At 52.7% G+C, this 24,859-nt stretch overlaps 1 protein-coding gene across 1 annotated transcript; it reads right to left on the reverse strand.

Moving 5' to 3' along the window:
• Positions 1-337: 337 nt before the first annotated feature.
• ATP13A1 (ATPase 13A1) lies at positions 338-16,166 on the reverse strand. The gene is made up of 26 exons (XM_060144896.1): positions 15,739-16,166; positions 13,357-13,446; positions 13,071-13,261; positions 11,535-11,607; positions 11,190-11,345; positions 11,016-11,085; positions 10,831-10,937; positions 10,194-10,323; positions 10,014-10,069; positions 9,311-9,437; positions 9,084-9,221; positions 8,884-9,004; positions 8,374-8,531; positions 7,886-8,061; positions 7,702-7,812; positions 6,474-6,599; positions 5,506-5,614; positions 3,789-3,988; positions 3,612-3,708; positions 2,766-2,926; positions 2,581-2,695; positions 2,297-2,493; positions 1,307-1,449; positions 991-1,102; positions 762-905; positions 338-676 (listed from the first exon to the last, which is right to left on the reverse strand). The coding sequence occupies exons 1-26, from the start codon at positions 16,138-16,140 to the stop codon at positions 566-568; spliced, it is 3,621 nt and encodes a 1,206-aa protein (XP_060000879.1). The 5' UTR covers positions 16,141-16,166; the 3' UTR covers positions 338-565.
• Between the last annotated feature and the right edge of the window lie 8,693 nt (positions 16,167-24,859).

Genomic DNA, 24,859 nt, shown 5'->3' on the forward strand with positions numbered 1-24,859 from the left:
GACCCGAGTCAGTATTTGTAATGATTTGGATTGAACTTCCTCATATCTGACACTATGAGAGGAAGGCATGCTGGTATTTTGCATATTATTGAAACGGGAAGAATGGCATCGATCTCAAAACTCCCTTCAGTGCCTGAGGTGTCAAAAATGGGGGCACTTGCAAAACTAGGAAATATGCAGAGCTCTCTGGGTTCCGAGCTTGGCCTGTCCAAGTGCTGAATGTGTTGCAGAGGGAGGTTAGAACCTCACACAGTCCATGAGGAGGGTGCCAGGACCTTCCTTGGGGACCACCCAGCCCCCAGCGACCCCTTCTGCGGTGCAGAGACAGAGGCAAGGCTTCTTCAAATCACTGATGCTGCTTTATTTACCAAAGACACTGGCCCAGGGCTGGTTCCGCCAGCCAGGCCTCAGACAGCCGTAGGGGGTGGGGTGGGGGTGTCCCAGCTCAGTCTTGGTGGGCAAGGCCAGGTCAGCCTCACCGTGGGGGCAGTGTTCCCTCCTGGGGCCCTCGCGGGGCTCCTGCCCAGCAGCAGCAGAGTGGGCAGTAGGTGCCAGCACTGCCATCTCAGGAAGGCACTTTCAACTTTGGGGTCCCCAGGAAGAACTGCAGGACGCGGTCGACCAGGAGTGCCAAGCAGAAGTCCAGGAGTAGGACCTGGGCGATGACCAGCTTGAACTGTGGGACAGGGAGTGCTGGTGAGTCAGGTGCCTGCAGACAGGTCCAGGCCAAGTCCTGGGACCGCGTCTACAGGGCCCCTCACCTCCACAGGGATGTCCACGAGTCCAAACTGGCTGTTGAACTCAGGTGAGGAACCAAGGAGCAGGCCCACGATGGCCAGGAGTGACACGGCTAGGCTCCACACCAGAGGCCGGTTCTCAGGCAGGCTCTCCATGAAGGGTGGGCCCTGTGGGGATAGGCAGATGGGCAGCTGTGTGTCGTGGCAGCCCAGAGGGTGGGCAGGGTGTGCTCGGGCAGGGGCTGGGCCTCACCTTGTAGTTAATGGCGAAGGTGGCCATCTGCATGGCCATGGCCATGATGTACACTGTGCTGTTGACTAGGCTTGGCTCAAATTCTTTGTACAGGTCCACAAATTGCTCCTGCCTTCAGGGACACATGGGGGTCAGGGCCCCTTCATGATTCCTGCTGCTCCCCGCGGAACCAGGACTCTGCCTGGTGGCCTCTGCTGGCCTGGCCCTGGTCACCCCAGGCCAACGTCTGCATGTTTCTCCTGCCACCCCCCCAACCGGAGGGATGCTGCCTCCTCTGGGAGCACCCTGTCCACCCCCAGGCTGGGAGTGCACTCACTTCTCAGGGCTCCGGGCCTGGGCCTCGCTGTACAGGTAGACGAGACTCATGAAGTGCACGCAGAACTGGAGCATGACAGTGAGGATGGTGTACAAGTTGAAGATGTTGGGCAGGGGCCGCTCTCGGGAGAGGGTCTTGAGGGGCTGCAGGGGCAGAGTGGGGGTCAGGGCCCAGGCTCGCCCTGGGGTCACCCACCTACCCTGCTTCCTGGCAGGCCTTGTGCAGAAAGCAGTCACCAAATTCTGGGGTTTACAGGTCAGCACTAGTCCCCAGAGCCCTGTCCACCCCCCATCCCCTCAGTCCAGATGCCACCCCCGCCTTGCTCAATGCCCAGCCATAGGGGTCTTAAGATCCACCCCGCCCCCGCTCTACAATAAACTTAAAGCCCTCCCTGTTGCTCATGGGGCATGTATGATCAACCCAGACCACCTCCCACCCCTCTGGCCACCAGGGCCTCCTCGCATCAGCCCATGACCATCTGCGGCCTTTGTGCCTAGTTCCTCGCTGGTTCTCTTGTTCTGTATGCGTTGGCCTCAATGTCAGCATTACACAGAGCTCCCTGACCGACCCTGAGGCCATTCCCCACAGCCTGTGTGACCTACTTGGTGTTTTTCTCAGCACTGCATACTGAGTGCTCTTGATAATCGTTTTCCCATCTGTCTCAATGGTGTGGCCCACCTGAGACCCCAGCCTGTGGACAGTGCTGGGCCTGAGCAGCGGCACTCTGAAGAGCCTCAGTGGGCACCCGCCCTGCCCCGTGATCCCCATCTGTAACTTGGGGATGAGAGTTCCCATCCCAAGGGCTGCTGTGAGGATAAAACAGACATGTGGTGGCACCTTTAACAGCCTGCCCTGGCTGGCCCAAGCGTCACCAGCCATCAATCCGAGAAGCCTCCCAGCACCTCTGGGGCAAGAACCATGGCTTAGAGAAGCAGAGGGCACCCTTGGGCTGGGATGGGAGCCCCTGCTTTGCTCAGGGTCCTGGCCCACCTTGGAGCGGGAGATGAAGAGGAAACAGCCAGCCAGGAGCAGCCCCTGCAGTGTGGCCTGGAAGTCACTGAACTTGACACCCTCCAAGTATAGGACACTCTGGCTGTAGGCCAGGATGAGGGCATTGAGCGCCAAGATCTTGAACATCTGCAGTGTGGTCACCAGTGTGCAGCGGCCCTGCTTGATCACGTGGCAAACTGCGGGGGAAGGCAGGCGTGGGCGTGGGTGCCAGGCAGGATGGGCCTAGGGATGGGGTAGGGGAGGATCACGGCAGCAGGACTCACTGCACTGGATGGAAGAGAGTTTGGAGGTGAAGGGCGCAGCGATGCTGGCATCCCCCAGCTTCACGATGGGCATGCTCTCGTCCTCGAGGTCCCGAAGCACCTGACTCAGGCGGTCCTATGAGGCAGGTAGCAACGGGTGAAACCTGACAACAAGGGGGTGCTGGTGCCCCCCTTCTGAGACTTACCCGCTGGGAGGCCAGCTGCTCCTCAGAGGGTGGGAGCCCCGACCTCTGCTTGGCTGCCCTGGAGGTGGCCCTAACTCCACTGTTGCTCAGGACGGGGCTGTCCCGGGGCCGTCGCCGCCGCTCGATGATCCGCTCAGGGGCATTGGCCAGGAGGGCCACACCTGGTGGGAGTGTGTGTCAGAAGCCAGAGGGACAGAGCACGGAGTGTCTGTTCAACACAGCTAATCCCGGGGCCAAACCTCCCCACTTTACCTGATCACTCACCCCGAGAGTGCCTCAAGAGAGCATCTATCTTACTTTCTACAAACTACTTAAGGACAACAAAAAAACAATACCCAAATAAAGTATATAACGCTATGTAGGTCAAAACTAACTGATTTCCAAAGAAGTTTATTGCCAAGAATCATAACGAGGTAAATGATGTGTCATAAACATCACGGTTGATAGACCAAATGAATATTTGAAAAGCACTGAAACTAGGTTAAATTGGTCTTTAAACATCAACTTGACATCTATGTTCTGTTGACACAGATGCGAGGCTATAAACTCTCCCTGGCCTCTGGCCTTGGCCCTTGGAGCCCATACAGTGCCTGGGGGCCTGAGAAAACCAAGTCATGTCTGCCCCATGGAGCTGCCCTGGACCCTCACCAGAGGTTCCTGGTGGTCTCCGCCACACTTTTCCTCAGACACTTGTATCTCTTCCTGGCCTTGGAGCCCTTCAGATCCCCAATCCCACCAGTCCCTGCCCCGTCCCTTCACTACTGCTTCCTCACAGAACTTGCTCAGTGGCGCGTCCCTGATGGTAAGCTGGTGTTGGCAGAACAGCCCCCAACCCCAGGGGCTCACCCACATCAGCGTGCTTCAGGGCACCCACGTCGTTGGTGCCATCCCCACACATGAGGGTCACGTAGCCCAGCTCCTTCAGGCTGGTGATGACAAACTCCTGTTTGGGGAGAGACGGACTGAGTGAGGGCTGCGCGCCCTCCCCAGGGCCCCGCCTGCCCTCCGCCACCCCGTACCCACCTTCTGTTTGGGGGCCACTCGGGCGAACACTTGCACGTGTGGGATGAGGCGAAGCAGCAGCTGGGGGTCCTCGGCCTGCAGGTGGGCCAGGCCATCGCCCGTGAGGCACAGTGCGTGATCCAGGGCCAGTGCCTTCGGGGAGCCCTGGGCCAGGGGCAGCACGATGCTGCCGTCGATGGAATGCCACTCACACGGTCGACCTGCAGGGCCAGTGCCAGGGTGAGGGATGGGGCTCAGCTGCTCAGGTGGACCCTCTCACTTGGACCCCACGTGTGCAGTCCTAGCCTCTCCTCTTTGGAGCACCTTCTTGGCCCCCACCCCAGGTCCATACCAACCTGTACCCCAGACACTAGGCACCCCACAGAGACCATGCACAGAAACCTCCGATACAAAGGATCTGAAAACCCAGGGCCTAAGCTACTGGCCTGAGATCATGTGATGGGCCAGATTCAAACCCAGGCAGCCTGAGCTCAGACGCGCCCCTCCCCTCAACCCTGGGGGCCTGCCTGAAACTCTGCTCTCCCAGGGCCAGGGCACCCCGAATCACTTCCTCAGGCCAGACACTGCTTGGTATTCACTTCCCCTTTCTAGCTGGTTGGTCTAGGTGTGGGTGCTGAGCACCGAGGACAGCTGAGGGCAGCCCACCAGCCTTCTCAGCACTGGACGGCTGGCCCTGAGCTGTCAGAGCTTGAAAGGAAAATAATCTCCTCCTGGCTCCTGTTGCGGCTGTTCTGTTAGAGCAGCTTCACTTGCTCCTCAACAGTCTTGGCAGCCACCTCTGGGCCACCTGCCTACGATCCCCAGGCTCTGGAAGAGCCCAGTGCCTGGGACTGGGACAGAGACCTGGGCTCAACAGCACAGACGGAGAGAAGGGCTGGGAGGTTCTGGAAGCCCTCTTGGCCAGGCCATACCAGCACCCTCCTCTGGCCTGCAGCCCAGTGACATCACTGGTGCATGTTGCTCCCAAGCCAGGCCCTGCACCGGGTGCTGTCCTACAGCATCTGACAGACTCCACGCCACCAGCCAGAGGTGCTGGGGCTGGATTCGTCCCTTGATTTTTCTGATTCACAGGCACCACTTGCAACCAATTTGGTTACTCAGGAGAGGCCAGAGACCATGAGTTCTGGAACCAGGACATCTGAGTTCAAATCCTTAGTCACAGTGTTTCCCAATGATCCAGGTGGATGGATTCGCTTCTCTGTCTCCTTGTCTACAGAGCAGGGGCCCCAACAGCTGACCTGGTTGGCTTCCTCCTATGTGGTGTGGGAACGGCAAGCCCTCCCATGTGGGGCAGAGTCTGACGAATGCAAACCAAGCCCTCGGCCCCAGGTTCTGGCCACACCAAACACGAGCACCAGCAGTCCCGGTGCTCGAGGGGAGCACTCGCCACGCACAGGCAGCCAGCCAGGCCCAAGGTGGGTGGGAGGCTATGAAACGTGGGCTGGTGTGACAACAACCAACCGCCTTAAGATTGGAAGGTGTTGCTGGCCCCAGAGCCGGTGACCGCCTGCACGCTGCCGCACAGGTCGGGTGTGGAGCTCCCCGGCCAGACAGCCCAAACGTGCGCACGGGGCAGGGCTGTGTTCCGCAGGCCTGTGTCACGGGTACTGGATGACGCTGGGCGTGCTCACTCAGGCCTGGCACAGAGGTGAGCCACCGGGCGGGAGCTGTTCTTGGACTCAAGGTCCCCCCAGCCCACGACCACACGGGGCCTCACCTTTCTCCGTGGGAGGCTGCAGGATCAGCGTGTGAGCCTTTTCAATGAAGTGCAGCTCCTGAGCCACGTGGCAGGCAGTGAGCGGGTTGTCACCTGTGATCATGACCACCTGGGGAGAGGGCGGAGGCTCAGTGGAGCAGGGCTCAGGGCATCAGAACTCCAGCCTGGAGACCTGGGGGCCAAGTCCCTTCTGAGGACAGCCATAGAGGAAGCGCTTGGCCCCCTAATGGGGACTGGGCTTCCAAGAGCCTCAACCTGCCTCACCTGGTGGAGCTTTCTGCGAATGCTATGTGTATGTGTGTCTTTCTGAGAACACCCATAGCCTTTATTTGCAACACAAACTAAGAGCCAGCCCTTGGTGTGGACCCTCTTGGCTTGGTACATGCTCCAGGCAAGAGATTGGGGTGGTATGACACAAGCTCTAGCCTTCTGGCTTAGAGCCTGGTGACGGCAAGATGGGCCTTGACTGCTGAGGACAGGTGAGGACTCATCATGTCACTCTCCTCTGACACTGCCAGGCTCGCCTCCCACACCCTAAACTGAGTCCTGAACTAGAATACACAAACCACCAAGACTGACAGAGAAAAGCCACTGGGACACACACAGCCTGTCTGGGTGTTGTCTCCACATCCTCCAACCCAGCCTCAGCTTTTTCCTAAGATGGGGTGGAGTGGGGGGAATAGCCCTCACCTCCCAGTGATGCTGGGGGCCTGAGAAAGTGATGTGAGAAAGATGGGCACAGACTGAGTCCCAGAGCATCCTCAGGCATGAGGGATAGCATGAGTGTCCAAGCCATGGTGGAGCTCAACCAAAAGCCACGGAACCTTTGCTTCCAAGACCCAGATACCCACTGCTGAATGCCCCACTGAGGATGGAACTGTCCTCTACTGTCATGTCTCCCTCTCTGTAAGGAGTAGCCAAGACTGCCCACCCATGGGGCCTGGTGGGGAGGGGTCCAGTGGCTGTACCCGATGGGAGGCGTTCTGGATCTCGCGGATCACGGCCTTGGAGTCAGCCTTGAGTGGGCAGGAGACCACAATGAAGCCGACGAACTTCAGGTTGCACTCCAGGGCCTCCCGCTTGAGCTCCCGGGCCTGTGGATGGACACAGCAGTGCTCTCATGACTTGTCTCTCCCCCTCCCCCATTTCCCAAGCTCTGACAACACGCTGGGTGGGGAGAGGTCAGAGAAGGTCCCCTCCTTGCAGGTGGGACACTGGAGGGTCAGAAGGTGAGAGGTGTGGGGAGGGTGAGAGGCGCCCTGGTGGTAGAGGGGCTCAGCAGTGGCTGGGTGGCCCTGGCCCCGCAATGGTGCCTCTACCCGCTACCATGGACAACAGCGTGACACAAAGTCCCTGTATTTCATCTTCTAGGACAGGCAAGTTGGGACTCTCCTTTGATAACCACCGAGCAAGAGCTCACGCTCTATCTCGTATCAGAAACTAAAAGATCTCTGCCCTCACGGAGCTTGCCTTCTACTGGAGAAGACGTGTAATAAAAAAAGTCACAGATATCAGAGCACTGAGTACCACAAGGGAGATGAAGCCAGGGGAATGGGGCAGAGAGGGTCGTGGGGTGGCACAGAGCCGGGTGGCTCTGAAAGGTCTGTGACTAGGCTCAGGAACGGGCCTTGAACGAGGCTCTGAACAGAGGTGTGACCTGGTGTGCATTCTGGAAGGATCTCATGGCCACTGGGTGCAAGCAGATGAAAGCCACTTGCATGAGGGCCAAGGTGGACGCTGGTAAAGGAGCAGCACTGGTACTGGAGGTGGGAGGAGAGCCTACAGCCAATGGGATGTGGGGGGTGACCGAGGGCTGGGGATACCCCAAGATCATGCAGTGACCAGGTGGTTGGGCAAGGCAGGGGTGGAGCTGGGCTGGAGATAGGGAACCCAAGGTGCCCCAGGGTGTTCCCCAAGGGGGTGTGAGAGAACCCGTGGATGTGAGGATAGGAGGTGAGACCTGGGTGTGCTCTCTAGGGAGCAACCCTGGGTTCTGGGGTGGGATGGGGTCCGTGGGGAATGGGGCATGCAGGGGAGGAGAAGGAAGTGAGGACTGAGTGCCACCTGGGGCCTCCAAAGGTAGAGACCAGGGAGGAGGAAGATGAAATTGTGCCCATTTCACAGGGGAAATGGGTCACAGGGGACAGAAGGTGATGTGGACAAGGGGCCGGTAGGTGGGGGGGCTTGGGCCCTTACCTGCTGGTGAGTGAGGTGCCCCAGCTCCTTATACCCCAGCGCCAGGACACGGGCTCCTTCCCGGGAAATCTCCGTGTGGATGTGGTGGTAGTCAGGTGGGCACTGGGCGAACTGCAGGGAACGCAGGGGGATGTCACCAACCGCCCCGCACCCCCCTCCCCACCCTGGGCCGGGCCTGGCTCACCATGGAGTGCAGGGTTTCAGGGGCCCCCTTCACAGCCGCGATGTAGCAGAGATCGGTGGAGCCAAGCTTCTCGTAGGAGGCGAGCACGGACATTCGCTTTAGGGCACTGGCAAAATGAAAGCGCTGGTGAATTTTCAGCCCCTGAGTTTTAATACTTCGGGGGAATACTTTCTCATCTGGAAACAAATAAGTACGAGTCCTGAGGGCCTTCGCTCCAAAGAGGCAGCCAAGCCCCCACCTGCCCCCTCCGTGCCCTTCCTCCCTCCATCCCCTTCCTCCCCCCACCTCCAGACCCAGGGCCTGCAGGAACTCCTGGCTCTGGGAGGGGTCCGAGCTGGGAGATCTGGGTATGGAGGACCCTGCCCCGGGTCAGAGATGAGCCTGTGCCCACGCACCTGCCTGAGTTGAACACACAGGTGCCTAAGAGGCACACCCCGCCTGCCCGGGGACGTAAGAGCTGCGGTATGGCCGAGGCTCCAGCCCCTCACCTTTGGTCAGTGTCCAGTCTACGGCCGTCAGCATGGCTTTCTCAAGCGGGTCACCCACAAGGGTGCCGTCATCCAGCTGCATGAGGGAATGGCATGAGGCCAGAGCCCGGTGTGTTTCTATGGGGATGTTGGACACAGGGGTCACCTCCTTCCCATCTCTGCAAGGAGGAAGAATAGCTGGTTACCAGGGTGGAGGTGACTAGGTAGAGGGACCCCCTGGGAATTGCTGGTCACAGTGGGGGGCCGCAGGGTATTGTCTTGGTCCCTGCGACACCTGCACGCATCTCATGAATGCCCCCAGAGGTCACGTGGCTGCCTGGAGCCCAAGCTGAGCCCCCTGCCACTGTCACTCACACTGAAGAATGCTTGGGGGCCCCCTAGAATGGACCTCTGTGGTAGGGCCTGTGACAGGCCCTCACTTCGAAGGCTTGGGCTGGGCAGCTGTCTGTCCCTTGAGTTCCCAGAATGCCCCCGGCTCGGCGCCTCACGATCCAGACTCCCCACACTCACCGGAGCCCGGCCACACCGCGCACCACCAGGCTGTCGCTGGTCAAGGTCCCTGTCTTGTCAAAGCAGCACACCTCCACCTTGCCGGCGAAGGGGATCCGGAAGGGCTCCGTGCAGTACATGTCTGGGTGGTGGGAGCCAGTGTCAGGGGTGCTGCCGGGCCCCAGCCCACTCGGCACCTTGTCCCTGCCCCAGAGACTCACAGAGCTTGGCCAGAGCAATGAGGGAAGTGTTGACGGCCAGAGACAGCTCAATGGGCAGCTCGGGGGGCACGACAGAAGTGAGGATCAGCGTGCATTCCAGAAATAGCTTGTAGCGGTTCCGGCTGGGGTCCTTGGTACCTGCGAAGACAGGGCCTGACAGCCTGGGGGCCACGGGCGCGGGGTCCAGCAGATGGGGGGGTGCGGAGGGGAGTGGTCACGGTGCTTACCTTCGATCCATACGTAGGCGGCTGCCGCAACGGCAAAGACCAGGAGGAAGAGGATGAAGATGAAGGTCTCCAGGTTGTTCGCTGTCACCCTCTTGACCCCAAAGAGGATCGTGCGCAGCAGCTTGCCCTAGAGGGACGGAGGGACAGAGATCTTCCCTGGGAGGGTGGCGGCCTTTCCTGCCTAAAAGCACCAGGGCCAGGTTCTCTCTGCTGCTGGGGAGTGCCTGCCTGGGCTGACTGGGCGCCACAGCTGACAACACAGCTGTTCCAGGAACTGCACAGCTATGTGGGTGGCTGCAACTCAGCCAACAGCTACAGAGTTACGGAGACCAGTGACTGAAGACTCGGGGTCAGGGAAGGAAGTGGCTGAGATTGGGGCGGAGGGATGAATTTTCTGGAAGGAGATCTGACCATCGTCTCTACCAAGGAATCCTCACGCCACTTCAGTGAAAAGTTTATGGCCCAGACTGTGATTCCCAAGTGTGCGGGACCAAAATCAGTCTACTGTCTGTGAGGCAGAACCCCAGCCGGGGAAAGAAGGCCTAGTCTGGGGCTTGTCTCAGCACTCTGGCCCCCAGCCCAGTACCTGGTATCAGAGTGAGCCTATGGGGTGGATGTTCTGGGGTCTGAAAGAGTTGCCATCTCAGCTGTCCACCATACGCCCCAGGGACCACCCTCCTCAGAACTGGGCAAGGTGCCACACCTGGGATGTGTTGAATCCGGTCCTCAGGACGTAGGCCACACACCCACTGTCCACCGCTGGAGAGAAAAAGGACCAGCGTCATTCATGTCTGCTCATGCCGACTCTCTCAGAGCCAAGCAGACTTTGAGGGTTTGGGGGTGGCAGGGCTAGGACACCCCCAGACACCCCTGAGGCACCTACGCTTCAGGCCTGTGGTGGCTTTCTGGGGAGGGATGTGCTGCACCACCTTGGTGCCCCCGAAGATGACGTGGAGCCGGGAGTCGGCCTGGAGGTCCAGTACTCGGTTGGGGCTGAGGTCTTCGATGGGTTCCTGGGGACGACAGGAAAGTCAATGGCTAGTCCTACCTTGGCCTCCTTCTCCATCCCCAGGCTGGAGAGCCGGACCCTGGGGCTGGGAGGAACCTGCCTGACCCTCACAGGGCTCCCCATCCAAGCCGGTGCACCTCACAGGGGCGGGGGCTCCACCCTGTCTTTCCACCTTTGTGTGCAGCATAGACTCCCTGTAACCCTGTACAGGGAGTAACCCCGGATTCACAGCTTCCCGGTTTCTGTCATCCCACCTCAGCCTGAGATCCCAGGGTGCCTGACACCCCACCGATGCTCCTGGCCTCTCATCTCCTTCCCTTTCCTCATCACCACCTGGCTCCCCTTAGTCCAGGGCACTGACCTGCCAGGAAACCCAGGGTCTCCATCCAGATGCTATGCCTCCTCCAGTCTCCTGGCCCAGCCACCAGCCCTTCCCTGGCCTGTGTCCTCCTCAATGGATGGGACAGTGACGCGCCCGAGGACCCCCCTCCCTCCACTCCTGACCCAGCACCTTCATCTGGGGCACCGACTCCCCAGTGAGCATGGCCTCGTCCACGATGCAGCGGCCCCGCAACAGCAGCACGTCGCATGGCACCAGGTTCTCCTGTGGGGAGCGGCCTGCAGGGCAGGGGCAGGAGGGTTGGACAGAGCCTGAGGCCTGGGCTCCCACCGGGAAGGAGCAGAACTGGGCCTCACCGATTGAGACGATGTCCCCGGGAACAATCTCATTGCTGGCAACGGGCCTCCACTTTCGGCTCCGGTAGACCTGGGAGGGGATGGGGTTCCGTCAGCTCTGGGGATGTGCCCATGCCTCGCCCACCCCAAGACCACAGGGACCCTCCTACCCACCCGTCACGCTACTGGCCATACCTGGATCATGTGGGGCTTGTTGCCCATCTTCCGGATCTCTGACATGTTCCGCATCTGCTGCTGCACCAGGGAGGCCTCGAAGGCCACCAGCATGGAGAGTGTGAAGACACTGTAGTACCAGTACTCATCCAGACACCAGAGTCCCACGCAGAACACCTATGGGACACGGGCCTGTCTGTTCCTGGGAATGCAGGGAGAATGCCTCCGGAGGACTGGATGGCACACGAGGGCCGTTGTGCCCACAGGCTCTGACCACGAGGACAGGGAGAGGTTTTCACGTTTGGAGGCGGACTGTGAAAGCCCGAAGGAACAGGGTGGGGAGAAGGACCAGAGCTGCTGCTTTACCTGGAACACAAAGAAGGGCGCGGTGGCTCTCTCCTTGAACAGCTCTGAGAAGTCAGGCACCACCATCTCGGCCCTGAAAGAGACCAGATGCCACGCCCTGTTCCTGGTGGGAAGCCCCAGGGGCCCCACCCCTGAACACCTCCACTTCCGGGCACGGACGGGCTCCCTGGGCAACTAGGGGCAATGGTGAGCTTCCAGACATTGGGATGCTCAACTACGGCTCTCCTCGACCATGTGGCACTGAAGCAGGTGCGCTGACTGCCCCCAGCCCTCTGCTCTGCAGAGCCCAGATGAAGCTTCTGAATCAGCACTGGGCTCTTCAGGCAGCCGCCCCCCTGAGCGGGGCTGGTGCAAGACGAGAACCTATCATCTGGGTGGGTGACAAGGCAAGGGGAGAGGAATGGCTGACCGTGGCACGGGAGCCCTGAAGCTGCACAGAGGAGGCCCGGCAGCTAGGTGCTGTGGAGTCCCCTGGGGCCTGAAATACAGTGCCTGAGCCCCACCCCACTATGGAGAGGGGGCACCTGAGCTGGGATGTTCCAAAGGCTCCCTAAATAAAAGCCCTGGAATTTGAGAAGCAGGGCCGAAAAGTGTGCTCTACAGCACTCTGTGTGGTGGCCCTGTCTGGCCATGGGACCAGCCAGGTCCACTATGGCTGTCCTTGTTTTGCCCTGCAGAACTGGAGTGATATCCAGGACATGGGATTTGAGAAAAAGAAACTGCACAGTGGCTGCATTGCAATAAAAACTGAGCCCCACCCTGGACTGTGTAGGGTACCTTTGCGTAAGCAAGGACGGTGTGAAAGTGGACATCCCAGGCTGCCACCATGGTTGACCTGGCTTGGGTAGGGGAGGATCGGTAAATGTTTCCTATAAACCTTCCTACTAGATGGCTGGTTGCAGTAACGTATTTGTAATTTTTTGAAAAGCAACTATGTCAAGAAATAATTTCCTAGAGATTCTGAGCGTTTTTGAATCAAGAACAATTATCACCATGGCCAGGATGGGGGCTCTGAAGCCCAGCTCTGACCCCTCCCAGCTCCCATCAACACTGGTGGTTTTGGTGAAGGTTAAAGGAGAAAGTGCTGACAGAGCATCTGCATTCCATCTGGTACAAACAAGAGCTATCCTGCTCACCACCATCTTTTTTTATCACCACTCATAAAGTACTGGAATATGTATAAGAAAAATGACAAGAATATACATTTATAAAAAAAATTTAAAATAAAGAAGAGAACATAAGTTACAAACACAAGACAAGGATGAACAGTCCTGGGCCAGGCTCCAAGCTGTGGGCCCTCCAGGGGGTTCCTATCAGCAAGCAAGTCTGAGGGAGACTAGACTAGAACACGTTTCTCAGAGGGTGCCCGCCACGTCCACCTGGGACGTTTTGTTGAAAAGGTGGATTCCTCCAAACCACAGGGCATATACAAGTGGGGAAGGAGCCACTAGCTGGGATAGAGACCCGGGCTGGTAACCACAGGCAGAGGCCCAGTCCTGTCTCAGCAGGGGCGACGCTTGGGACGCTGGGACTCACCTGTTGCTCCCAAACTTCTTCTCGGCTGCACGGATCTCCGAGTCCTCCTGGAACCCTCTGTTGCTCTGGTAGAATGAGAACAGGTTTCCCACAGGAAAGGCCACAGGGAGGAAACGCTTCTTCTCCAGAGCATCGTAGGAATACTTGATCTTCTGGAATTCAAAGGACAGCACCTCCTGGCCATCTTCGCCCTGTGGGAGGTGTGTCTGTGGCAGAGGCCCCTGATCTGGGAATGTCAGGGCCTGGGGATCCCATCCAAACCCATGCTGGAGCAGGTGGTCCCTACCTCATCACGGTGCAGGGCTACGAGCTCAGTGGAGCCGTTGTTGGGAGTCGGTACCACCTTCACGAAGGTTGCTTTGCTGGGGTCGAACTCCTGTGAGAGGCAAAGTGCTGCCGCTGAGCCCTTCTCAAGCCCCAGCTCCGCGGCTTCCACTGGGGAGGTCACAGGTGCCGCAGCTCTGTAGACATGCTCTGGAACATGCCACTGGGCTCTGGGTGCTGACTGGCCACTCCCCAGTCTGTCACTGGGACAAGGGACAGCACTTCACTGGGCCTCTGGTCCCGCCAATATTATAAAGCCAGGGTCATGAACAGCGCTCAGCGCACAGAGCTCTGCTGACGAAGGTGAACTCAAACAGGAAGAATGCTGCCCGGCGTGAGGTACCCTCTCAGTCCACGTGAGCCAAGGCCTGTTACAGCCCACCTGCCCCGCTGCTCCCCCTCCGCCCCCCGTCCCCCTTACTATTCTCGCTGTGTCCTCGAGTGACAAGGGATGATGAGGCTCATCCTTGCCTCAGCTAAGGGCACGTGCTGTTTTCTCTGCCTGGAATGCGTGGTCACACAGCTGGCTTCAGGCCTGCGCTCAAATGTCACCTTCTCAGGATGCTGCCCCTGGATACTCCATCCAAAGATCCCTCACAAAATCCTTATCCTGGTTTTCTCTCTTTAGCATCGACTGCTGAGTTCTATTTCCCCCACTAACACCATGAAAACAATGTGTTTTGTCTGTTTTGTTCTTTCTGCAGCACCTAAGACATGGAGGCACTGAATGGAACTGCACTGGTACTCCCTGAATCCTGTGAGCTGCATCCATCCCACGTCTGCTCCACCAGAACCTGTGTTGCCATGTTTTTTGTTTTTTCTTTTTGGGGGGGGGTGTGTTGGGGGACATGGCAGTGACCCTGAGAAACAAGGCCCTGCCTCTCCAGAAGTTCACAGGCCCCAAAGCAGGCAAAAATAACAACAAAAGACAAAACTATGAACTCAGGAAACGCTGTAGAAAAGTGCAAAGCACTACATGCGGCCAGCCACACGCCAGGTGCTTTGCAGAGTTCATCTGTTTCTTCTTACAACGGCACCCTGAGGTAGGTGTTACAGTTCTCACTTTACACAAGGGGAAGCTGAAACCCAGAGAGAAGAAGCACCCCTGTCTGAGATCTCTGATGCAAACCCAGATCTGCCTGTTCTAACCCCACAGCTGCTTAGTTCTTCTTTCTTCTCCATCCTTGGAGAGAAAGTTAATAGTCACACTTTTCAGCTGCAGGCCAATAGGCAGCTGAAAGTTTGGGGGTGTTACCCCCTAACTTCCCTCCATTCTTTTGTCCCTCACCGGGGTCCTTCATTGTACTGACTTGAAGCCACCAACGCCAGAAGTTTGAGAAGTTTGAGTGTCTCCCCTGGGGTAAGACAGATTTCACTTTCTCTAAAGAGAAAGAGAATTCAGTCCACACTTAGAGTCAAAGGGGGGGAGGGAGGGTGGTGGTGTGGTTTCTCTTTCTCTTTCTGCAGCCCTGGGTGCTGTTCCTTTTTTCTCTTTTTTTAACAAACCTGTGTGGGATCAGAGGGGAGGCTGACCTCAGTGCCCATGGCTCCATAACCTGCTGGTGTCATCTGAGGCCGGCCCAGAGGGCAGTGGCATAGTCACTGATATCAACTGCTAACCCAGGGCAGCTCTCATTCATCCAGATCTCACGACTAAGGACCACATGCACTACCTCGCTGTTGTATTCTGAGGGCATCATTACCATCACCTCATCATTACCTCTTTACCATCACCCTTGCAGACAGACATAAAGAGACTCCAAGCAGCTAAGTCACTTGCTCACAAACACCCACTGCTCCTCTTAAACGCTGCAATTAACTGCATTTCAAGCTCATTTTGGTCGTCATGGGGTGGACATGGGTGGCTCTGAGCACTGGCCATCAGGACTGATGCTCAGTTCTCAAAGCAAGCTCCACAGACAGGGAAACCCATCCCACAGGTCTAACCTCACACTACGAACAACAAGGTAGGAGACAGACAACAAAGAAGGTAGGACCGTTTCCAGGAGAAACAACCGAGTACTCGCTAGTATGGGAGCTAGTAAATGGTGACATATACTGGTCCCTGCGCTAAGCTTTTTACAGGTATTACCTTATCGAATCTAAATGACCACACCAGAGGGGAATTCCAAAGAAGGGAAGTAACCTACGCCAGGGTTACACAGCCAAGTCAGAAGCGGGGCCAGAATTTAGCTAGCGCAAAAGGGTGGAGGGCGCCTCTAGGGACCCGGCTCCAGCAGATGCGGAGGCCCCGGCTGGGATGGGGACGTACATAAACTCAGTAGCTGGGATCCGCGGTGAGGCCGGACCATGCCGAGGGTCGGTCTCGGGTGCGCACACTTACCGGGGTGCAGGTGAGCGCGCAGTGCGCGTGCACGGACCAATGCCCCGAGAGGACGGTGAGCGCGTGCGCGAGGCAGATGGTGGCGAGCACAAGCAGCGCGGCCTCGGGGATCTGCGTCCAGCTGCTGCCCCAGCCCCAGCAGCCGGCAGCCGCGGCACCCAGCCAGGCTGGGTAGAGCAGCCCCACGAACGGCAGCACCGTGAGGCGCCGCAGCAGCGCCAGCCGCCGGTACGGCCACACGGCCGCTACCAGCTCGTCGCCGCTCTCTATGAGCGCCGTCCCGGCGGCAAGCAGTGTGCGCGGCAGCGGCCTGGGCTTGGGCTGCCCGGCGGGCTGGGCCCCGCAAGGCCGAGCCCCGCAAGGAACCGCATTGCCCACCGCCGCCGCCGCCGCTGCCGCCATCTTTCCCAGCGCCGCTCTCGCTTCAGGGCAGAGGCTACGGCTCACTTCCGATGTTGTACTTCCGGTAAACCCTGGGCGCCGCCATGGCAGCCAGGAGTGAGAAAAGCCAGGGCAATGTAGGGGTCTGGGTCCGGAAGTGGCTACTCAGGGCACCGCCATGATAGGCTGTGGCCGGAAGGAGAGTCAGGGCGTCGCCATGACACAGAGGCCTTGAAAGGGCTAAGGCAGCCTGCCTGCTTTGCCACGCCGGACTGAGACCGGAAAAGACGAGGCAAGGCGGGTTGGGCGCCACCATGACAACCTACATCGGAAGAGGCCAGTCCTCCTCGGAGACTGCACGGTCTGGGCCACGAGGGGCGGAGCCTGGACACTGCGGAGGTGGGGATAAATAAGCACCAGTGTTCAGGGGGTGGGATTTATCATGAGGGCGGGCCTTGTGCGCGTGCGGGTTGGATGGAGGTGGGGTGAGGTATCCCTACCTCCGGGCCTGGGTAGGGCTCGGGGCTAGGTGGGCTTCGAGAGTCTAGACAGGACACAGCCACACCTGCCAGGAGGCGTCATGTAATAGATAATAATTACACACCCACAAAGTTACTACTTTAACGTAAGAATATGAAAAATTGGTGTTTACTTATTGTTTGTTATTTACTTTCCTGTTACATAAATGCCATTGTTTCAACAAAACCACAATAGGACTAATTAACAGTGGCAATTAGTATTTCAGTACTTAGTAGTACTACTAATAGAAAACACATCCAACAATATGTTTGAGAAAAATGTGTATGATGTGTTTATAATGTTTCTGTCCTCTGATACAGCAATATTTGAACTACTTTTTAAACTCTTTACTGGACCTTAAATTTGTAGGTTATATTGTTGCATATTCTTAAGATTCTTGAGGTATATACATGTAAGACTGCAAAAGGAGAACATAAATGCAATAGGACTTAGATAATATTCTATATTTAATAAAAATAATGTGACATTTCTTTCTGTCCCATTTTACACAGTAGGATATTTTTACTTTGTTTTCTTTTCCAAAAATACTTCTTTGAATGGACTGCAACCTTTAGAACATCTTTCTCTTTTATGTGGTGATAAAACTAACACAAAGATGACATCACGTTGACTTGATTCCCTGCTCTTAGCGGGCCCACAATTACTCTGATTCTCTTTTTTAAAAAAAAATTTATTTATTTATTGGCCGCATCCTGCGGCTTGAGGGATCTTAGTTCCCGGACCAGGAACTGAACTCAGGCATGGAGTACTAACCACTGGACTGCCAGGGAACTCCCTACTCTGATTATTGGTGTCATTCCAATGTGAAGACATCAAGGTAAATAGCCTCCCACCTAAAGCCTTTCAGCATGGATTTTACTAACTAGCAACAATAAGCTTTTTGACTTGTAGGGATTCGTATCTAGCTCTCCAAAACAGGTTTGTTTTGTAGACCAACTATTTGTCAATCAGGTCTTTGCATCTATAAATTTATATGCTGCTATCGGTGTCCAAGATGTTTTCATTTTTGAACATTCCCGAAGCACATTCCAATGTTAACTTATCATCATAAGTTAAGGTTCCCTTGCTCAGGGAGAATGGTTTTAAAGCATAAAGTTGTGAAATCACAGTTGGATTCCAAATAGTTACATGTTTAGGAAGGAAACAGAATGTCCCATTTAATTTGCCCCTTCCTGGTGACATGTTGAATTCCAAAGCAGTCTTATTTCAAAAAATGAGTCATTGTTTTGCTGTATGAGTTTTTGTCACAACTGTCTCCATAGTGTTTTCTTTTCCAGAATATCATATAGTTGGAATCATGCAATGTGTAGCCTTTTCAGGCTGGCTTCTTCACTTAGTGCTGCATTTAAGGTTCCTCAATGTCTTTTCATGGCTTGATAGCTCATTTCTTCTTAGCACTGAATAACATTCCATTATCCAGAGGTACCGCAGTTTATCCATTCCCCTACTCAAGGACATCTTGGTTGCTTCCAAGTTTTGCCAATTATGAATAAAGTTGTGTACACGCCCATGTACAGGTTTTTAAAATGGCAACATGGTGACATACATTTCTTTTTTTCTTCCTTTCTTTCAAGTGTTCCAGCTTTATTGAGACATAATAGACATACAACATTGTGTAAGTTTAAGGTGTACAACATGATTTGATACACATATATATTGCAAAATGATTACCACAATAAGTTAGTTAACACCTCCATCACCTCACATAGTTACCTGTGTGTGTGTGTATGTGGTGAGAACATTTAAGATCTACTCTCTTAGCAACTTTCAAGTATACAGTACAGTATTGTTAACTATAGTCACCATGCTGTATGTTACATCCCCAGAACATATTCATCTTGTATCTGGAAGTTTGCACCCTTTGGCCAACATCTCTCCATTTCCCCCACCACTCAGTCCTGGCAACCACCATTCTACTCTCTATGAGTTCCATGTTTTTAGGTTCCACATATAAATCATGTGATCATGCAGTATTTGTCTTTCTCTGTCTGACTCTTTCACTTACCATAATACCCTCAAGGTCCATCCATGTTTTCTCAAATGGCAGGATTTCCTTCTTTTTTTATGGCTGAGTAATGTGTATGTATATATCACATTTTACTGATACATGTATTTGTAATATATATGTTTTATAAATATATACAGATATATTTATAATATGTATATATCTCACATTTTCTTTATCCATATATTGGTCAGTGAACACTTTGGTTGTTTCCATGTCTTGCCTATTGTGAATAATGCTGCAATGCACATGGGAGTGCAGATATCTCTATGAGATACTGATTTCATTTCCTTAGAGATAGTGATTTCTTTTGCTTTGGATGTATACCCAGAAGTATGATTGCTGGATCATATGGTAGCTCTATTTTTAATTCTTTGAGGAAACTTCATGCTGTTTTCCATAGTGGCTGCACCAGTTTACATTCCCACCAATAGTGCACAATCTTCTCCACATCCTCACCAGCTTTTGATATCTCTTGTCTTTTTTTTTTTTTTCGGTACGCGGGCCTCTCACTGTTGTGGCCTCTCCTGTTGCGGAGCACAGGCTCCGGACATGCAGGCTCAGCGGCCATGGCTCACGGGCCCAGCCGCTCAGTGGCATGTGGGATCTTCCCGGACCGGGGCACGGACCCGCGTCCCCTATCGGCAGGCGGACGCTCAACCACTGCGCCACCAGGGAAGCCCCTCTCTTGTGTTTTTGGTAATAGCCATTCTAGGGGTGAGGTTATAACTCATTATGGTTTTGATTTGCATTTTGCTGATAATTAGATGTTGAACACCTTTTCATGTACCTGTTGGCCATTTATATGACTTTGCAAAAATGTCTATTCAGGTCTTCAGCTCTTTTTTTTTTAAGATGCTAGTTATTTTTTTAAAATTAATTAATTAATTTTTGGCTGCATTGGATCTTCGTTGCTGCTCACGGGCTTTCTCTAGTTGCAGCAAGCGGGGGCGACTCTTTGTTGCGGTGCACAGACTTCTCATTGCGGTGGCTTCTCTTGTTGCGGAACACGGGCTCTAGGCGCACAGGCTTCAGTAGTTGTGGCACGTAGGCTCAGTAGTTGTGGCTCACAGGCTCAGTAGTTGTGGCTCACGGGCTCTAGAGCACAGGCTCAGAAGTTGTGGCGCACGGGCTTAGTTGCTCCACGTCATGTGGGATCTTCCCCAACCAGGGCTCAAACCCATGTGCCCTGCATTGGCAGGCAGATTCTTAACCACTGCGCCACCAGGGAAGTCCTATTTTTTTAATATTTACTTAATATTTAATATTTATGTGTTCCAATGTTGGGTGCATATATATTTACAGGTTTTATATCCTCTTGATAAATTGACCCCTTTATCATTATACAATGGCCTTCTTTGTCTCTTGTTACATTATTTGACTTAAAGGCTATTTTGTCTGATATAAGTGTAGCTACCCCTACTCACTTTTGGTCTCCATTTGCATGGAATATCTTGTCTCATCCCTTCACTTTGGGCCTATGTGTGTTCTTAAAGCTAAAGTGAGTCTCTTGTAGGAAGCATATAGTTTGAATCTTTTTTTTTAATTCATACTACCACTCTATGTCTTTTGATTGGAGAATTTAATCCATTTGTATTTAAAGTAATTATTGATAGGTGATGCCATCAATATGGCCTTACTAATGTCATTTTTTTTTTAAACAAGCAAAAGCAAGTTTATTTGGGAATAGCCATTGGAATTGCAATTCAGGAAATGCAAGCCACGGCAGACCATAGACTAATGCTGTCTTAATAATTGTTTTCTGGCTATTTGTAGTTTTTTCCCCTCTATTGCTGTTTTCCTTTGTGAATTGATGATTTTCTGTAGTAGTGTGCTTTGATTCCCTTCTCTTTATCTTGTGTGTATCTACTATAGGTTTTGTTTTATGTTTACCCTGTGGCTTCCTTGAAACATCTTACGTAACAGTCTATTTTAAGCTGATAACAACTTAACTTTGATTACAAACAAAAGATCTACCCTTTACTCTCCTCCATTTTATGTTTTTGGTGTCACAATTTACATCTCTTTATATTGTGTATCCATTAATAACTTATTGTAGCAGTAGCTAGCTATTTCTTAGCACTTTTTTTCTTTAACCTTCGTATTAGGGTTAAGTGGTTGACACACCATCACATTACAGTTTTAGAGTATTCTGAATAAGACTATATACTTACCTTTATTGGTGTATTTTACATTTTCATATGTTTTTATATTACTAATTAGCATCCTTTTGTTTCAGCTTGAAGAACTCATTTCAGAACTTTTGGTTAGAAAGGTCTAGTGCTCTGAACTCCTTCAGCTTTTCTTTGTTTGGGGAAGTTGTTATTTAGCTTTCATTTTCGAAGGACAACTTTTCTGGGCAAAATATTCTTGGTGGCAGTGTTTTTTTTCAGTGTTTTTAATGTATCATCCCGTTTTATCCTGGCCTGCAAGGTTTCTACTGAGAAATCTGCTGATAGCCTAGGCAGTGGATAAGTTACCTTGTATGAGAGAAAATTCTCCTTTTCTGCTTTTTTTCTTTTTATTTATTTTTGGCTGCGTTGGGTCTTCATTGCTGTGCGCCAGCTTTCTCTAGTTGCGGCGAGCAGCGGCTACTCTTCGTTGCAGTGCACGGGCTTCTTATTGCGGTGGCTTCTCTTGTTGTGGAGCACGGGTTCTAGAGCACAGGCTCAGTAGTTGTGGTGCACGGGCTCAGTAGCAGTGGCTCGTGGGCTCTAGAGCGCAGGATCAGTAGCTGTGGCACACGGGCTTAGTTGCTCCGCAGCATGGGGGATCTTCCCGGACCAGGGCTCAAACCCGTGTCCCCTGCATTTGCAGGTGGATTCTTAACCACTGCGCCACCAGGGAAGCCCTGTTACATTGTTTTTGATCTTGTGACAGAATTTCAATCTAAAATAGAAACAGAGGATATAAAGTGGAGAATCTCACACACATGCCCTCAGAAAGACAAAACTTAAGGACTAAGAGACTGATTTCCAGTAAAATTCCTGATTTACAGAAAATGATAGCATTGGAATTTTCTCAGATGATGTAGGATTGATCAGAGGTTGTCTCATATTGACTTTGGAAAGTTTTGTCAGAGGCGTGAATGGGAGATGACCCAGGAGATGTCAAGGTTGATCTCACAAAGTGGGCTAAATTGAGCTTTGTTTGTGTGACTGGATCAATTTTGTCTGCTTAGGAAATTTTCCTAAGGCTGGTGGTCTCTGGTTTTTATTTTAACTGACTAACTGAACTGTCCTCTCTTTACCTTCCCTGCCCATAAATACAACCTGCCCCAAACCCTGAATGGACTTGCCTGTAGCTTGCTACAGTTTGCTTGTCCTGAATTGCAGTTCCTCTAACTATTCCTGAATAAACTTGTCTTTTGGAACTTGCCTCAGTTTACCTCTTTGTTTAGGTCAACAATCTCTAGCACTTACCTTTGGTTCTTAGTATTTCCATCTCTCTGCTTGCATTGACCGTCTTGCATGTTGTTGTTGACTGAAAAAGCACAACCTAAAAGTTGAGAATTATGTTTCGTTCAGCAGACATACTAAGGACTTAAGCCCAGGAGACAGCCTTTCAGAAAGCTCTGAGGGACTGTTCTGAAGAGGTAAGGAGGAGCCAGGATATGTAGGAGTTTTTGCAAAAAAAAATCCCATGTAGTCGGAACATCAAAAGATTACTCTTGTTTCTGTAAATCTAACACCTCTCTAAAAAAATAAAGTCTATTAATTTAAAAAAGATTACTGTTAATTAAAGAAAAGCAGACATTTCAAGTTAATGAATTTAGTGCTTTTGTATATGGGAAGGTACAAGAGTCTGGGATTATTAAAATTATTCCTTTGAATAATTAACTATCTATGGCCACCTTAACTATCTATGGCCACCTTAACTATCTATGGCCAGTATCCTGTTTTTCTCGATCCTGAATCCCACCGTTGGAGATGGCTGCAGAGGCTGAAGCCTTGATGGCCTCAGCATCCTTTGTTTACTGAAATGGCAGGCGACATTCTTTGTCCACACTATTTTATCTATCAAAGCCCTGACTGCTGCACGGGCTTCCTTGGTGGCGCAGTGGTTGAGAGTCCGCCTGCCGATGCAGGGGACACGGGTTTGTGCCCCGGTCCGGGAAGATCCCACATGCCGCGGAGCGGCTAGGCCCGTGAGCCATGGCCGCAGAGCCTGCGCGTCCAGAGCCTGTTGCTCCGCAACGGGAGAGGCCACAACAGTGAGAGGCCCGCGTACCGCAAAAAAAAAAAAAAAAAAAAAAAAAGAGTAAAAAAAAGCCCTTACTACATTTATCATGGATGTTTTAAGTTCCTCGTCTGACAATTCCAACATTCCTGTCATGTCTGGTTCTGATACTTGCTCTGTCTCTTCCAACTGTGTTTTTTGCTTTTTAGTATATCTTGTAATTTTTTCTTTTCTTTTCTTTTCTTTTTTGTCTGCGTCCACTCGGCCTGAGGGATCTTTGTTCAGGACCAGAGATCAAACCCGCACCCCCTGCAGTGGAAGCACAGAGTCTTAACGACTGGACCACCAGGGAAGTCCCTCTTGTAATTTTTTCTTAGCCAGACATAATGTACTGGGTAAAAGGGACTATGGTAAATAGGGCTTTAGGCATGTGGTGGTGAGATGTGGGGGGATGGGGAAGTATTTTATGGAGCTGAGAGTAGGTCTCAGTGTTTTAGTGAGCCTGAGCCTCTAGACTGTGAACTCCCTTAGGTGGGAGATAATGGCTAGCGCTGACTGGAGCTGGGTATTTCCCTTTACCCAGGTCAGTTAGACTGCTAATGACCCAGCAGGTTAGCCTCTGGTCAACTAGTTTCCCCTGATGGCAGGATTTGTGAAGAACAGAGTGCTCTGGCATTTATCAAATGGTTTCTTTTCCCTTCTCGCTGCCAGAAGCACAAGGAGATTTTTCTGATATTTTCTGTCAAGCTTCTGGAAGTGAATCTCAAAAAATTGTGGAGGCTCCTCTATGACTGGGTCTTCTTGGAGTTTTAATTGTTACACTTGTCCACACTGAGCCTCCAGCAACTCATTAATTACAGTTCAGGTTTTCCTATTTTGGCACTGGTTCCTGCAGCAGTTTCTGCTGATGAGTCTCTGCTCTGATAAGCTGTGACTCCCTGTATTCACTTGTTTGTCTCCCCAGTCTTGGGGGCAGTGGTTTGTCCTTCCAGATCCTAGAAGAGTTGTTGATGTTTCAGTCTGTTCATCTTTTTATTTGTTAGGACAGAGTGGTGACTTCCAAACTTACATGCAGAAACTGGAAAACCCAACGACAGCTTTATTAAGACATATTTCACATATTGTACAATTCCCCATTTAAAGTGACGAATCGATGGTTTTAGTACATTCATAGATGTGTGCAACCATCACTGCTTAGTGTAATGATTTCAAGGCTCACCTACATTGTAGCATGAATCAGTACTTCATTCCTTCTTATGGCTGAATAATATTCCATTGTATGGATGGACTGCATTTAGTTTTTCCATTCATTAGTTGATGGACAGTTGGGCTGTTTGCATCTTTTGGCTATTATGAATGATAATTGTCCTTAGTTTCAGCTGTGGGCAGACCCAGGATACCCTCCTAGAGCCTCCCTGGTTGGGAGGGTGACCTAGAAAAATTTTTGTCTGACACAGGGCTGGAGATGAACCCAGAATGCCTTTCACCAGTTTCCCTCTTTAAAAACCTTTCTGGGAGATTCTCCACATATTCAGGCCCCATGCAAGACTATGGCCAGGCCTGGGACTCCCTTCTTAGGCTTTCCTGCATAACCTGGGCCAGTCCTAGCCTCCAGTGGGAGACTTAGAAAAATTTGGGGGAAGCCTATCCAGCAATTGGGCCCCATCTGCACTGCCACTAAGCCCAGGGCACCTTCCCAGGTTATCACAGGCTGGCCTGTGCTGGTTGCTGCTACTGGAGGGGGACTTAGAAATATTTTTTGGTGGCTCCTTCGACTATCAGCGTCCATGTAGGACTGCAGCTGTGCCCAGGTGACTTCTCCACGACCCTCTGAGTGTGGCTGCATGTTCATTTTCACAATTACAATTATGGTCGTTTTCATTTGTTCTAATTTGATGTTAGTTTTGCATGATTGTGTGACTCTTCCTTTTCACAAATAATACATTGGTTCATCTTCATTTGTTCTAAGTCTCTAAGTCAAAATAATATTTTAGTTTTGTGGGCTCTTTATAACTC

The sequence above is a fragment of the Lagenorhynchus albirostris genome, chromosome 3 (genome assembly GCF_949774975.1).
Source record: "Lagenorhynchus albirostris chromosome 3, mLagAlb1.1, whole genome shotgun sequence".
In the NCBI taxonomy this organism is placed as follows: Eukaryota; Metazoa; Chordata; class Mammalia; order Artiodactyla; family Delphinidae; genus Lagenorhynchus; species Lagenorhynchus albirostris.

What these genes read in the sequence shown, in the direction of transcription:
- ATP13A1 (XM_060144896.1), bottom strand. Translation starts at nt 16,140, where the DNA reads ATGGCGGCAGCGGCGGCGGCGGCGGTGGGCAATGCGGTTCCTTGCGGG. An exon ending in CGCCCTTCTTTGTGTTCCAG is followed by an intron (nt 11,346 to 11,534) that starts GTAAAGCAGCAG and finishes CGTGTCCCATAG; the next exon opens with GTGTTCTGCGTGGGACTCTG. An exon ending in CGCGGTGTGGCCGGGCTCCG is followed by an intron (nt 8,532 to 8,883) that starts GTGAGTGTGGGG and finishes TCCTCCTTGCAG; the next exon opens with AGATGGGAAGGAGGTGACCC.